Source organism: Indicator indicator, chromosome 2, assembly GCF_027791375.1.
Source record: "Indicator indicator isolate 239-I01 chromosome 2, UM_Iind_1.1, whole genome shotgun sequence".
In the NCBI taxonomy this organism is placed as follows: domain Eukaryota; kingdom Metazoa; phylum Chordata; class Aves; order Piciformes; family Indicatoridae; genus Indicator; species Indicator indicator.
In genome coordinates, this window is record NC_072011.1 from 32,519,499 (window position 1) to 32,536,391 (window position 16,893).

At 37.5% G+C, this 16,893-nt stretch overlaps 1 protein-coding gene across 1 annotated transcript in view; it reads right to left on the bottom strand.

Annotated features, from left to right (window-relative positions):
• The window catches only part of ARID4B (AT-rich interaction domain 4B), an 85,977-nt gene that overhangs the window by 701 nt on the left and 68,383 nt on the right, over positions 1 to 16,893 (bottom strand). Inside the window, exons 17-22 of the mRNA XM_054399210.1 lie at positions 10,716 to 10,800; positions 9,665 to 9,857; positions 7,111 to 8,322; positions 5,146 to 5,256; positions 3,094 to 3,309; positions 786 to 932 (exon numbers count right to left, since the gene is read on the bottom strand). Coding sequence (XP_054255185.1) covers positions 786 to 932; positions 3,094 to 3,309; positions 5,146 to 5,256; positions 7,111 to 8,322; positions 9,665 to 9,857; positions 10,716 to 10,800 — 1,964 coding nt within the window. The remainder of the gene's footprint in view (positions 1 to 785; positions 933 to 3,093; positions 3,310 to 5,145; positions 5,257 to 7,110; positions 8,323 to 9,664; positions 9,858 to 10,715; positions 10,801 to 16,893) is intronic.

Below are 16,893 nucleotides of genomic sequence, written 5' to 3' on the forward strand. Positions count from 1 at the left end.
CTAAAGCACCTTCAGGGAAATCAGAATCACCGAATGCACTGGGTTGGCAGTAACCTCTAGAGGTCATCTTGTCCAACTCCACTGCAGTAAGCAGATAGCCCTAACTTGTTCAGATTGCTCAGAGCCCCATCAAGCCTGATCTTACATGTTTCCAGGGCTGGGGCCTCTACCACCTGCCTGGGCAACATATGCCAGTGTTCTACCACGCTGATAGTAAAGAACTTGTTCCTAATGTCCAATCGAAATCTACCCTGATCTAGTTTAAAACCACTACCCCTACACCTTGTCCTATTGTTACATGCCCTTGTAAAGTCTGTCTTCAGCTTTCCTGTAGGCCCCCTAACAGGTACTACAAGGTCTAACCAGAACCATGAGAGATTAAATGTATAGTCTCATTTAAACTCATAAAATAAATTACTTCATTCTAAGGGGAATGCACAGTAAATTACTGTGTATCAAAGAAAAGCTATAAACTACTACTAATCTTAGACACTCTTTTCATTGCTTAGAAATGTTAATTTTTCTGTACAAAGTAGTTCTGCCTAAACAGCATTAAACAGATTGTGTGCCTTTTTTCATGTTTCGCCCCTTACATAGCCACTGGATATCTGAACTGTACCCTCTAAAGATTATAATAAAGCTGTATACAGTGTTGTCTTTAACAAACAAAACCACACTCCTAATGGCACTTCCCCCAAAATTATCCATGCCTTGTTATTAGCATCTTAATAACATGACATGCAAATTTATCCCTCTAGAAGCAGGATTTAATTCCCAGCACTTACTTTCCCGCTCTTTCTTCTTTAAACGCTTTCTTCTTCGGTCAATGGAAGCCACCTCAGATTTCAAGGACAGGTAATGTTTCCTGATTTCCTGCAGTTTTTCTTGGAGGACTGTTATGCGCTCAGCGCTAGTCAAATTTTCCAAGTCGGCTGCAAATTAAAGAATCCCTGTTAATGTATTGCAACATTTCCCAAACGTTTCAGTGAAGTGGGAAGTACTCAGATCTTAGTGATGTGCTTTGAGATAGCAGACAGGAAAGCCAAGAAACACAGCAAGAGCAGCTGCTGTTTATTATCAGAAGCTTTGTTCATTTGTTGGGTTTTATGGTTTTATTTTGGGTTTTTTTGTTTGGTTGTTTTTAAAAGCTAACACCATATATACTCTTTTTGTTAAGGAAGTGGGAGGAAGAAAACACATACACTCCCCTCCCCATAGGAAGGGAAAAAGCCCAAACAAACAAAAAAGAAATAGTGAAAACATAGGGGCCAAAAGTAGCTTTGAGCATGCTGTTTTGAGTATTTTCTAGAGCTCAGTTTGGCCTAATACAGCAAGGTCAGTCCTGTCTGACTTGTACTGGTTGTTACAAAAGCAGCAGGTTACAGGAATTTGAGTAGCTGTGAGGTGGTTCTAATTGAGTCCATAGCATACGGGCCATAACGTATAAATAAGGAGGACCTCCTCTCTGGCATTCCAAAAAAGGATGTCAACGGACAGGGGCTGATCCTCTGGCTGTTTCTAGCTGGGAGCTCTCCACCCCATAGCTGTGAGTGGCACAAGCAGGAGGAATGATCTCAATTCGTTCCCCTTCAGCCTCAAGTAACCACCCTGGAAACACTCTATTTGAAGACATTTAAGAATCATTTAAGCTGCTGTGGGGTATAGAATGTCCATAACCACCTATAAGGAAGGTAGCACCAAAGGACCAAAAGCCACAATTGTAGTAGGCTGTGGGAAGATGAAGAAAACTCAAAGACACTACAAGTGTCTTAGGTGCTTGAAACAGCAGGAAATGTGTTAAACAGCACTCAAAATTCCAAATTCTGCCAAGCAAATTTAGCATGTGCAATGTTGCCAAGGTAGAAAGAAAGGAAGGAGCAAAAGCTCTTTAAATGCGTTGCACAGGAAATCTGCCCAATGAATCTCAGCAGGCCAGTAAGTGACAATAAAGATCTATTGCATTACACAGTCCTGAAAAGCAGCAGAAAGTAACTTCAGTGTAGAAGTACTAAGAGAAAACCACTTTTAAAGGAGAGTTACACTGGGATTCAGGACTGGGGGCAGAGTCAGATTTCCTGACTGCAGAAACAGCTGGCTAAGTGGAAAATTCCCTGGGCATGCTGCTGGCAGAATTAAAAAAAAAAAAAAAAAAAAAAAAAAAAGAAAAAAAATCAGCAGATGTGTCTGCACAGCGTGCTGTGCCAGCTATTTCCTGTTCTCACTTCAGGTGAGGAACAGCAGCCTGGGACAGAGCACAGAAAAGCACAAAGCAGTGTTCTGAGAGCTTGAGAAACTTAGCATACACTAAGGTCATCTGTGAATACTGGATAAGATACTATGGATTACTTTAAGAAGTAATTTAAATCAGTCACTGCACCCAGTTTCAATCTGACCTTTAAAAGCAAAGGAAAGCAACTCATGCAATGCTATGCATCCATGGTTGGTACTAACAATTTATTGCTGATCTGACAATTAAATATACAGATGCTGTAAGAGAGAGGGCTAAAAATAGCACATTTTTGGTTTTAAATAATTATTTCAATCATTTGATGAACCAGCTAATATTTTCTCTTACTTCTTCCCACTGCCAACAATGCTGCAATAGAGGAGAGGCAATTAAGAAGTTGAATTAAAGTTGAGGCAATTTTTGAACTGTTTTACAGATAGGTAAATGCATAATCCTTTCAAACATACTGGAAGGTACTATTATTAGAAACAGCAAACATGTCCTGGCTTACTCCAGCAAAATGGAAGGGAAAAAGTCCACTCAGAATGGCAAGAACAGCAGGTCAGCTGAGGAGCCATATCTAAAAATCAGTATTGGAAGAGTAGCAGCTTCCTGCACTGCAACTGCAAAACAAATTCTTTTGGAGCGGTAGTTTTCTGATTAGTGTGCTGTGTTTGTTTGTAGCTGTTCATTTGCTGGGGTGTTGTTGTTTTGATTTGTTTTTTTAATGGAGGATTTATCACAAAATAAAGCAAACTGAGGATGGAATAATTTTAGGGGAAAAACCCAAAATACACAACATTCAAAAAGCCTTCTTACACTCTACCACAAGACCATAGTGGGTTTGTTCTGAAGTACATACTTACACATTTGAAAACTCCATTTGTAAACTTTGGGCAAACGATTATTCTGTTCTTTGAGATCAGAGTCCTTCTCTCCATTTTTCCCACATTTTCCAGGGGACTGTGTTCTTGTAAGTGATTTGGTTTGGTGAGATTTCATGCTAGTAGAAACAGATTTTGTTGACTGAGACTTGGACACACTTTCACCAGCAGATAGTTCTTCACTGTCACTGCTGTTTGCTGAAGAAACAAGAAGATATGTTTCAAAACAAAGCAACCTTCCTGCCCAAGCCAAACCTAGCAGAAGCTACCCTTGTGCCAATTTTCATTTAACAGGAGTTTATTTGACCAAAATCCTTTTACTCTAAATGGTATCATCCATCCTGGTATAGAAGCTTGGCACACAGCTGTTTACATCATTAGTGCCTAAAGAATGGACCACAAAACCAGCATGTAATGGGGGCCCCCTAATTCTGGCACGCTGTGAAAGTGAAACCTTGTACTGGAAACACTGTCAAGTTTGCTGCTTTGCAGGTAGATTCATAGCCATTATGTAGGCCTGTGGGAATCAAAATCCAAGGAATAATTCAACAGAAGTCTTGTGAAGCACTGGGATACAATGCCTAGGGAAGCTGCAGAATCTCCATCACTAGAGTATTTCAAAACATATTCAATTAATATTAAAAAAAGAGAAATTTATGGCTCAATTGTACTTGGTCTAGGTCTTGGTAAAATGACCCCTGAAAGTCTTTTTCATTCTGGTTTTTATGAGCGGGTGATCTATATTGAAGAAACCAAACATATGGTATGAAAGAACTCAGCATGCTGTAGCACTGTTGCTGTCTGCAAGAACAGAAGCTGCTATGAAAGCAACTTTAACTGGTGTATATGAATTCTGAAAAAAGCATTTTTTGCTCACAACCGATTCCACATTTTATCTATTTATTGCCCTCACTACATACAGCAGTGCCTGAAATCTAGCAGAGTACATAAACACCAAAGACTGTACTTGGCACAAGAAACAATTCTAGCTTTGAAGTGCTTGCAACCTGACGAAGAAATGGATTAAGAAAAAAGGGATAAATTCACCAAATCAAAAGGAACAATGGCAAAGCTATTAATGGTGTATAATTAGTGCTGCAAATTTGGTTTGTTTTGTTACTTTCATTCCTGGGGGTGAGGGAAGGAGCAAGGATTAATGAAGGGGGAGATTAGGGAAATGGAATGAAAAAGGATGAGAGAATGTGAAAGGGACACCAATGAACATGAAGGACAGGTGGGTTGAAAGGAACCACCCATTCGTACCAGAAAGTACAGACTTTTTGTAAAAGCTGTTAAAAGGAAAAACAGGCGGTGGAGGGAGTAGGAAAAGAGAGGAGAAAAGGCAAAGCATATGCTTTCTATTCTTGCTTTAACTGTGTTTTTTGCAGCTATCCTCCTGTCTTCACTCTTAAGCTGACTGTCCCCTGATAGTTTTTAAGAGTGAGATAAGGCAGTAATGGATCTTGAGGTCTCCTGAATGCATGTGCATATGTCTCTCTAACACACACACCTCTGCTTTTATTAAGCTTCTCTTTCCCAGTACTGTGGTTTCTATTCCAATTAACTTTTAAAACTACAATAAAAAGTTGCAGAAGTTGCATTATTTACTGGACATGTAACAGATGATACAGGAAGAAAATAGAGCCTATATTCTTCTGGAATTATTTTCATATTTGGTACTGGAAGGGATAGTAACCCCTAAAATCTCCTCTTGCAAAAAGTACAGTTTCATCCAGGTCCCCTCTAAAACATGCAGCTATCATGCCACAGAGATTCCTGTCCCAATTCTACCAATTGTGAAATACTTGCTCTTTTTAGTCTCCCTGAATTACACAATACTAAGGAACTTAGAAATAGGCCTAGAAGTAACATAAGACATTTAAAAACACTTCAGCATGCAGCAAGAGGAATTGCTGAGGAAAACACTTTGTCCTATCTCAATTTTTTTTATTTCCAGGCTTCATTTCCTGTAATTGTTTGACAATGACACAGAGCGTTTGCACATTTCATTTCACACTGAGCTTCTATACATACCAGTTTTACTCTTCTTTTTGTTGTTCACAGACGTCTTGTGGCTTCTTTTCTGCTTTTTTGAGGAGCTGCCTCCTCCCTGAGCATCCTTAAGTCTTTTTTGGCCTGTACAGACTATAATTGGAGGAGGGGAGGACACAAAAAGAAAAAAAAAGAAAAGAAACAACAAGAAAGAAAAATAAATTAAATAAATACTTATATTTGTTTTTCCCAAAATTTAAAAAAATAATTCTCAGAAATTAAGTTTGTAGACAACAATTATAGCTGTTTCTACTTACTGTTACTACAGCTCAGCTTTTTACTTATATTGACAAGAGAAGGTGAAGGAAGATGGAAGGCAGACAAAGTTTATTACAGTGCACATGTAAGGTTATTGCAAGTAGCTGTCCTGCATGCATCATAAGAATTTCTCTTGAACCACATGGATTTTTATTTTTTAATACTGTGAATTAAATACATTTATTTGAAAAACTTAGCAAAATCTACTAGAAGTGAAAAACGTTCAAAAAAGCTTGTCACACTTCGAAGCTGTGAGGAAAAAACCTGAAACTAACACTTGTGATCAGCAATTCTACTAACTGCAAGTATCTAAGACTTTTTTTTTATATATATAATTTTAAAACACAAGGCAACAAAAAACGAGGGCAAACAAAAAAACCCCAAAGAAAAAGTCTACTGGTATTTGTGACTACAGAGGGGAAAAGCAGAATAAGAAGATAAAGGAGCACCTGTTAAGAGAGCAAATTTAAGAGTTGCTCAAATGTTCCTCCTGACTTACAGATTAAAATTGAGTCCTGTAACTAAACCACTTAAATTGAGAAACCAAATTTTCTAAAATAGGCAGTGAGCTGACATAATTAGAGAAGTTAAAGTCTAATGCATGTAAAAGAAATATTGTGTAATAGAATATAATTTTTTTGCACATGGCAATGATTTCCTTTATATTTAAAAAAAACCCTCTCAAATTAAATTTTAAACCTACACGTCTATAATTAAAAAAGCAACACAGGCATATTTATTAAGGGCGACATATTCACCTCTGCCAAACTCCTTCCTTTGTTTAAGGAAACACATTTTGTTGCATTCTTTCAAAAGAACAATTTGAATGAGATGAAGTTAACATATCTTAAGGGCATTTTGAGAAAAATACAGTTAATTATTAACTGAAATCTGTTGAGATAAGAAACTACCTCTCTCATCTCAGATTATATTCAGACATGTATGGTTTTCCTTTATATTAATAATTTTAGCGGCACTTAAAAAGTGCTTTAAAAGTGGAAGTAGCTGTATTTTTGATGGACCTGTAAAAGAGCCAGTGACTTTCATAGAAAAACTTTTAGATGCAGCCTTGCAAACAGTTAAAAAGCAGGCAGCAGTACACACATCACTTGCTCAAGTGCTGGCACTGTTTATTATCCCTTATATTCCCTAGTGATCTCAAGACAGGAAATTCAATCTGCAGAAACACATCTGAAAGCAAAACATAGCTACATAGCTAATAAGGTCAATGTTTGCTGTCAGCTTGACTTACTTTCTTTAAAGCACCACCTTCATAAGATGCAAGTTTAAAATGGTTGTCTAAGTGTTTAATAATTGGTGCTTTCTACCCTCAAAGAGGTTACAGAGATTCAAATTTAGATAAGAAACAGTATCTTCCACTTGTAGGCAAGGTATCAAAACGTATCCATCTTGCTACAATCAAGATTTCTTAAACAATGTATTCCAGTTCACTCTTACTTTTCATTGAAACCACCACAATTCCTAATGAAAGGCCAAGAAATTACCTGGCAGATTATATTTTAATTGCTATATGATTATGCCATTTCCACACATTTGAAGTGGACAGCATGCTACGACTTCCTCCAACAACTAACCTTCCAGTGTGTAACCGTAACAGAATGCAAATACATTAGCAATGCTAAAACAAGAGCTGGTTAAGTTGAAGACAGCTTTTACCCTTTCCTTTACCTTTTTCAGTATGCTCTGGCTCTGGTTGATTACTACTACTGGAGCTGACGCTGGCATCAAAACCTGTTGGAGAAATATTTCCCTCAGACTGGAGGTCTTGCAGCTCCCCTGCAACACTGTCCACCTCTATTGTGCTATCAGTTTCACTTTTAATGCTTCGTATCTCTTCTTGATTTGGTGGCAGGGTCTCAGAGACAGTGACACTGGACTGATGTCTACTGGACTCCGTTACAGTCACAGATGAAGGCGATTCAGGAGTTGTAGGAGGAGTATTTAGCACTGAATTACTGCCACTGCTTGGAAATTCAACTTTCTTTTCACCCACTTCAGTCGATTTCTCCTCAACAGGTTTAATGTCCACACTAGCTGGCAAAGATTTTTCAAGTTCCGACCCAGGCAAGGAAACGTCTTCTTCTGCAAGAGGCTGAAGCTGCTCCTCTGCTGCAGCATCCTCAGGAGCAGCATGTGGAGGCGAGGCAGCAGCTTCAGTGTCAGAGTCCGAAAACAGCTCCTTCAACGTTTTCTTAGGCCATTGTCCCTGAATACTTGACCAGACATCTTTTCGATCCTTCATTCTGGTGTTCTGAAGTCTTTCATCTGAGTTATTTAGAAGCTTTATTCTTTTTTCTCCCACTTCAGAAAACCCTGAGTAGAAAGCACTTGTCCGTAAAGACTTCCTTTTCTCCTCTAGTCCATTGTACTTTTTAGTTGGAGTGATTTTCAGTTTGGATTTGTCGTCTTCATCTTCATCCGATGAACTGTTACTGCTGTTTCCTAAACTAAGGGAGTCTTTGTTTTTGGACTTCTCATCCTTTCTATTAGGTGACACAGTCTTTAAAGATTCCTCTGTAACACAGTATCTTCGTTTACCACGTTTTACCTGTGGTTTTGCTGTTTTATCCACTACCTCCTTTTTTACATCCTTTCTCTTCTTCGTGGCTTCATCTTCTCCATCGGAATCAGTATCTTCAGATAACTCTTCCAACTCTTTTCTCAATCTTTCAGGAGACTTGGATCCAGACTTGTGCACTCCTACATCTGTCAGAGATTTAGTTTCTTCTGGGAGGGTTGAACCACTCTGTTGTTCTTTCAGACAAAGCTCGTTTTTATCCTGGTTTACAGGTTCATGTTGAGATTCCTCTTTGCCATCGGCATGTACGTTCAGGGCACTTTGGTCATCTTCCTGCTCACTATCATCAGAACTTTCAGAAGCTAATTAAAAATAAATAAATAAAATAAATAAATAAAAACACACCAAAACAAAATAATAAAGGTTTGTCTTGATTCCATTTACAACGAATTCTTTAAAAAAAAAATGCAACAAAACAACTAAAGAAAATATATAAGCACACATTTTAAGTGGTACCCTCCTGAAGACTTAAAAAATGTATTTCCTGTTCTAGCAGAAAATATAATGGCTGGATTAGGAACTGGAAAAATTCTGTATTACACAGTACATCTCCAGGAATTTCTGAGGAGGCAGAGAAAGCATAGAGTCCATCAGTCCATAAAACACAAGCTTCTGCATAATTAGCCACAACAAAAATTGAAGGATGTGCTTGACAGAAAATCTAAATATTTCTTATGGATTACAAATACTACCACTATCTCCCCTCTTTCCAAAGCCCAGAATATAGATAATATTTTCCCTGGAAAATCCACAATCTAAATGGAAAGAACTACAACAGACATTGGACAATCTCTAACAAACCAACCTGATAACCACCTTGGAAAAGTGAAAGCAACAATGAAACACACTTGGAGAAACATGAACAATAAGAATGTAAGACAATAGTAAGAAAACTCAGGGTCAGGATTGAGAAAAGAAGCACAAAGATATAATGAAGGAAAGAGCAACAAGGCCATTAAACGGCAAGAGAGAGAGATACAGGGAAGAACAATGAGAATTGGCTCAAATACAGGTAACTCCATGATATGCAACTCATTTATTTTTGTTGGCATAGTTAGGTAAACTCTTCTCACCCCCATTCTCTCATTCTCAAAACTAAAACTCACCATCTCTTTAAAGATAATACAACCAATGACACAGAAGAAGAGCAATACTGTCAACAAAATTCACTAAATTGACAGAAGTTGACTTAACCCTTTCAGTGTTCTTTGCATTTTTAAAAATTAAATATTTATGGGTGGTAAGCATCTTGGCCTCTAATTCCAAGAATTCAAATCACTTAAAAATCACTCTAAAACCACTTAAAACGGAAAACAAGCTTTACTAAATCAATTTTTCCAAGACTCACAGAAAACAAATAATGGAAATCCTGGGTCTTAAAAGTTACGTAAATGAAAAATTTAGAAATAGAGGAAACAAAAAATGCTTTGCTGTGTATCAAACAAACAAACCAACAAACAAAAAAAAAAAAAAAGAAAAATAATGGAAAACAAATGATGCAATTCTTAAACCTGTTAACATACACCAAGTCTACAATACTTGTTTTCAGAAACTATGAATATTGCTTTTGTTCAAGGGTTATTTCTGAATCTGATGTTGTAATTAACCATAAAGCCACTTAGAGAATTAGATTAAGTACAATACCTTGTAGCCCATTAATGACAGAAGTAATTTCTACTGATTTAACTGGAGTTTGTTCAGTGCTTTTGGCCTCAGTGCTGTCAAGCTTGGAGCCAGTCTCTGGTGACGTGCTGGTGTGAAAGGGTGGTTTTGATGAACGTCGCAATTTACAGTTTTTAGGAGAATATTTTTCTTCCTTCTCTTTGTCAGTTTTATTCTACGTGAAAATTTTTTTTAAAAAAAGATTAAAAACTCATCTCATTTAAACACACACCTTAACATAATTATAATTAAGCAATGCTTATAGTCGTCTTAAATATTCAGCCTTTTTTGATCTCTTTTTAAAAGACTACAAATACCTTTTGACGTCCCATGTCAAGATATTTATACCAAAGACAGGAGCTCTGTCAGCAGTGAAACAAATGGGAAAGCAAACACAGCAAGTGCTCCAGGAGCAGTGGCACTGCAGGTTGCCAAGTTCAGCAGTGGCAAGGCAGGGCTATGTCACAATGAGCTGTAGAACACAACAAAGGTTCCAGACTTGGCATGGTGCTGGGTGGGGACGAGAAGGATATTGGGAATGCTGCATCTGTGGCAGAAAGGAAAGTGTCCTTGCATACCACTGTCCAAGGAATGTATCATAAGCCTAAATACCAATTTTAAAATAATTAATTTGGAAAGAAATGCTATGAAATCAAATGATAGTGACATACACATGGCCTAGCCATAGGTTTGCTCTCCAGAATCAGCAGAGAGCTCCCAGATTTTGTCCTCCTGAGCAGGCTCCTACCAGTGATAACAAAAATGGATTCTTCTTGTTTGTTTTCTATAAATTTTTAAATTTCATTTAAAAAAAATATAGAGAAGAAGGAAAGAGACGCTTCCCCTCCTCACCCTGAAGTGAAAAACCCAAAATCTTGATGAAAAAAGTTTTAGTTTTTAAAAGGCTAGGAAGTCACTTTTATTGTCAAGCATTTGCAGGCCAATCAAAAGGTTAGAAAGGGGGAGGGGAAATACTTAAGAATATATTAAACCAAAATGGAGAGGAACAAGGGAGAAAAATGAGAGAAACTACCTTTATTTTCTTTCGATGCTTAATTTTTGGTACATTTTTATCAGCTGGTCTCACTATCTTGTCTGCCTTTATCCATTCATCATACCTAAAAGCAAAAAAAAAATGTATACATTAATTCTTTAAAGCCATATAAAAGCTGAATTGGAGTTTGAATAAAGAAGTAATTTGTGTACTTTTCAGTATATGAACTTTCAGCTAAAGTCAAAATCTTCATGTACAAATGACTGACATTATTTTACCTGCATGCATGGATTTTCTGCCATGCAGCACAAACTGGACAAACACCAGCTTTCCCACTTACACATTAGTGAGAAAAAAACCCTGACTACCAGAATGACAATTCTGTGTGGATCTCCCAGAGATATACTTTGTATATATACTGCAAAACCTTAACAATAAAATAATTCTTAAAGCTACATAAAATGTGACCAGTTAACAAAAACAAACTCTTTCAAGCCCAAATGTCTGCAAAGTGATATTTGGAATGATTAACACTTAGGAGTCATTAACTTTTGAGTCACTAACTTAACACTAACACTTTTTAATTAGTTTTCACTTTCTACTTTCTATCAAAATAATACTAGACTGAACAGCACCAAGACAATTAACAGCTCTCTTATTATCTAAGGCTGGACTTGTTAAATACAAATCCACACTAGAAAAGCATGTTCTTGGTAGGAATATACTGTAACTATCGTACTGTACTTGCCAGTTACGTTGTGTATTTCTGAAAAATACCAAGAATCAATTTGAACATTTTTTTGTCTCCCAATAAGCTTAACTTGCTGCTTACTTTAACTGTGAATTTAAGAACTGAGTAATGGTCAGTTAAAAATTAATATATTTTAACTTTTGCTTTAATATACAGCCATGCAAACTCTGATCATCTAGGTAAGCATGAAAGCAGAGGGAAAGAAAACAACTTTAAAACGACAACAACAACAAACACAGACTGAAAAGAAAACCCAAACCAGACACACAGAGAACTAGTACAAGCCGAAGCTAAGCACAATGCACTCATAATCATGCTGGCTTTCCAGGTGTGTTTGCTTGACCACCATTTTGATAAATAAGACACTTGATGCAGTCCCAATTCTGCTTCTCTGTGACTACTGTCAATTACATCTACAATACTGACATACAAATCAAAAAATTCGGGGGGGGGGGGGGGGGGGGGGGGGGAAGGCAAGTTCCCAACTTGCTTTTCTGTATTCTCTAAGTTAAGATCTTATGCAAGGGGTTCCAAACTAATAAAATAGTATTTTATTAGTTTATATTTCATATAATAAGAATGAAAAATTAAGTAGCAGTAATCTCCGAAAAACATTTTTCAAAACAGTTGTCTTGTTTTTTTCCCTTCATGAGACAATAAAAATCACAAAATCCAGCAGCAGATCATGCAGAATACAACAAGGCAAGATTGCCCATGTTTTGGCAGGTACAGCTGCAATTGTACTATTAGGTGAACAGACTCAGACTTCTCTCCAAAACTGAAACACAACTCTGCAGGGTATTTTCCAGTCCCCTGAAAAAATCCCATATTCCATGAGACCGTGGGCAGCCTTATGTGAAATATGATTTCTTCAAGTCAGACACGCTTTCTAAAACAAATATTGCTAAGCAGACTGCCAAATGGACTTTGCAGTTCACATAAGGTTATTTAATTAGGTCTAAATGCATGCAGGAAAACAGCACTAGTACACATGAGAAACAACTACTCCGACAGTGTCTTTTCTGCCTCAACCATGTTGCTATATACAGAGTTTATACTGATTCATTCTATGCATTTACAGTAAGAAACCAATCTTCTTCTATGCAAAGTATGTGTCTGTGATTCAAAGTAACTGTAGTGCCTGCTGGAGTGACAGCTGACAGACATAGGGGCACACTGAAGTGAAGAATCTTAAGAGAGTATCGGTAGATACCACAGGGTACTACATGTTACATATCAGAAGCAGTGGTTACAACTCCTCATTTGAAGGAGCACTAATTGAAAACTTATATGTGAAAGCCACAGTTCCTGGTTGGAGCACACCCTGCTCCACTCCTGACATAACAGCAGGTACACCCTGCAAGGAGGCGCAGCATCACAGAAATCTTTCATCTTCTCAAGGGAATCAGATGCCTGCGTTTCACACCTTTGCATGGCACCAATGCTCCCAATACTCACACATCAAATGCATATTGTTTGCCTAAACCTGTGACAATTAAGACCCAAGGCTGAAACAGACCCTACAAAAGGGATACATCCCAAGCCACAGCTGACAACCTGACAGTAAACCAATTCTGAAAGCTGTAAAGCACACCACAATGTCATGTGTGACTCAGATTAGAGCCTTTCTTTATAGAACTGCACCTTATTAAAACAGGAAAACTTAGTTAACCACTGATCTTGCTTTAGACAGCCTATTTAGAAAACAACAAAACCCCCAAAACATTATGAAAGAAGTTTTTCAGCCATCATTACATGAAGTGCATACTTCCAATAGAACTGGATTGTTTTACTGCGTTGCTGTCTTCCACACTTGAGTGTGGAGAGGAAGAAGGCAAGATGGTGAGGTGTTGCTAAAAGTATTTGCACAGACTTCTTTGACAACAAAGAGAAGCAATTTAATAAGAAATTGTTGTTTATTTTAAAAATAAGGTTTTGTATGAAAACGTGCAATGTTTTCAGAGGAAACATCCCCTTTGCCTTACCAAAACGAAGACAAAAACGAGCCAGTAAGGAGAGCTGTTCTGCCTTCTTAGTTAAAATGAATGCTTGACAAAGTTGGGTTTGAATAGGAAGGAAACAAAGAATGCCTCAGAATACGCACTGATTCTATTACATCCACATGTCCTGACTGCAAGCTAAAATACACTGCAATGTATTCACAGAGCCAATTGTCCAAAGTACTAGAGGAGACGCACAGAAGAGGCTGTACTTCTCCAGCCTCTAGATTTATACTACCAAATGTACCACTTTCTCAGGAAGACAAATGACCTCAAGCAACTAGCAAGACTTGGCTGATATTGGAACTTCACTGAGAAGTTCCATTATACTGTCTGCATCTGTTAACAAGGAAAAACTAAATGTTTTCTATGGTTGTCATCAAAGAAAGGAAGAAACTTACTCTTATCACAAAATACCAGCATATTAGATGAGGGCTCCAATTTAATTTAATTTTTATTTGACTGCCTGCCCCCCCCCCCCCCCCATCCCTGACATACAGTACTCTCAAGACCCTGAAATTTGGCTACATATAGAATGATACAATTATTTAGGTTGGAAAATACCTTTAAGATCATCAAGTCCAGCCATTAAGCCAGCACCACTAAATCCACAACTTAACCATGTTCACCTAAGCACCACATCTACATGTCTTTTAAATATCTCCAGGGATGGTGACTCCACCATTCTCCTGGGCAGGTTGCTCCAATGCTTGATAACCCTTCCAGTAAAGAATTTTAACATCCAATTTAAACCTCTCTTGGTGCAACCTGAGGCCATTTCCTCTTGTCCTATCTCCTTCTACTTGGGAGAAGAGACCAATCCCCACTTCTATAAACTTTACAAGTGGTTGTAGAGGTCTCATATTCCTTTAATTGCAGCACTTGTCTATTAAATACAAAATTTGTATGTTGTTAATACTTCAACAAGTTGAGACAGAAATTAAGGAAGGAAGGTTAGGAAGAAAGGAAAGAAATCTTTAAAATAGAAAGTTTCAGTTTTAACACTTAAAACATTCAAGAATGACATGTCTTGTGATATGGTACAATGAGAGGCAGTTAAACAAACCAAACTTTTGAATACACATCCTCTGTCTTTAATTACTAAGCACATACTGCAAAAGAAATTCACCTCAAGCAATGAAATTTTCTTTGCACTGGCAGAGGAAAACTAAAATTATGACAAAAGGCACTCTCACTAGGCCCCAGGGAAGTTTAGTTCCATACATAAGCCACAGGGTGACCAGTCTGTTAGAAACACGTGGTAACATAAACAGGTGTCTCTAACAGAGCAGAGATTTCACCATTTTCTTTCACTACAAGTCAGGCTCCACCAAAGCTACAACTCTTTACCGTTATTAGAGACACATCACCTGAATCTCAGAAGCAAACAACAAAGTCCTTCAGCATGAAGTACTGCAGCTCTACAGTGCTGTTATTCTCTCTTACATTGCTGTATTTTCTATTTACTATTAAAAAAAAATTAACACCAGGTTTACCAAATTCCATTTCAAGTACCCTAAAAGTGTGTGCACACAAAATTATTGTGAATCCCAGTCCAAAACTGAAGTTACCTTGTAATAAGAAAGATTATTAATTAAGATTCCTGCTCAGACTTACAGGTTTAAAGAACAGGCCATTAAATGGCATACTGACCAAACAGCGATGATTAGAAAATTCTAGTTCAGTACATCCCATAACTAGAGTGTTACAGTAAGGTACAATGAAGAAGAAGAGGGAATTGCTACTTATTTAAGCAAAGCAGCTATTTTCCAGGTTGTAACTGATTAAAATATCAAACCAAGTTATTGCATCATACAAGACTTGTCTTCACTATACTAAAATATCATAGTGTTTACATGCTGTCTAAAGCTCAGGTTTACCCATTCCTACTGTAGGAAAAACTTAAGTAATTTTACTTGAATTGAAAATAAATGGCCACATCTAGCAGAGTCCACACACCATCTCAATGCCAAATCTCAATCACTGTTACCTTTTTCAATGAAGAATCCTATTTTCCCAGCTCCTTTAAGAGAGCCCTTTTCAAACAAAGAATATAAATGCAAGTCCCACTGCCAGAAAGACCAAACAACTCCCCTATACCTCTCAAATAAGTGCACATTTATTAAAAACGCTTTTATCAAATATATCCTAGTTACAGACACAATGTCTCTGATATCAATCGATGTATTTGTTTAAAATGCAGATTTCAAAAAACAGAATCTTGATTCCTCTTTGAAAACCAGGGTGCTGGGATCCCTGGGATCCCTGAGCAGGTGAAGGCTCAGTGTTGACTACTTTTTCTTTTGATTTCAAATAGTACTACTTCAATAAAACTCTGATCATCTCCCCTCATAACATAGATAATAGCTCAAAAAGGAAAATACCTTCTGTTTGCATGTGAATTCCAAAACAAGAGTTTAAAGCAAAAACCTCTTGGAATGGTACACACTCAACCTCAGCAAGCAGGACGCAAATATCAGCAACTTACACTCATAAAGAAGTTCTCCCCAGTAATGGCTGAAACACTAGTTAAATTCCAAATCCCACCTTCAACAGGCTTCATCTCCCTTTGTGTCTTGAATTCGTAACTGACTATGCTTACACATGTTGTCTGAAGATTATGTGAACTGTAGATCTGCATTATGTGTAGATCAAAATTCTACAGAAGATTGGTATTAAAACAACCAGCAATATCAAGATGTTTCTCGTCAGCAGAGGCTTAGGTGGTCCTGGAAAACACCAGGCCTAGATGCAAAGAGGTGTATTCAAGGGATGGAGAGAAGTATGATACTTTTGTGTGACTTTTGCTAGCAGGTCTTGCTAGCACTGAATAAATGAGATTTGTCCTGCCCTCTTATTCAGAAGCATGATGGTAAAGTCCAGATGACAGGAAAGTCACAGGAGCATCAGACTTTCCAGAAGAGAAACAAAGTCAGTAAAATGTAGAGCAGATATGCCTCAGACTTGTTTTCTTTTTTAGAGATCTAGAAATACAGTAATAAAGTTTAAAAGATGATAGCTGAGGAAAACGAGCAGGTAAGTTGAAACACAGGAAAAGCAGGAGACTAAGTAACTGGCTTAAAGCCCACTCTGAAGCCTTAGTTTTCTCTACCATTTTCAACATGCTTCAAGTTCTAAAAGGCAAAAAAGTAGGCCAAAATAGCAAAAAATAAAATTAAACTTATTTCTATTAATAGTATATTAAAAACAATTAAAAGCGAATAATCCTACATATATTAAGAAAAGCCTAAGAAGCCACTAAGCTAAGAAGAGTCTTGTTTGGAAGCTTGAAGCAGCCACAGGGGAAGGAGGAGTAGGGAAGAATGGAAATTGGGTCTGAATGAATGCATTTGCTGCACACTTATTTGCCACTTTGAACTTGTTAAATACCATACTGCTGGTGTACTCCCTGTTTCACTGTGAAGCACGTGTATACAGACTCAGCTAACTGCATTATTCAAATACT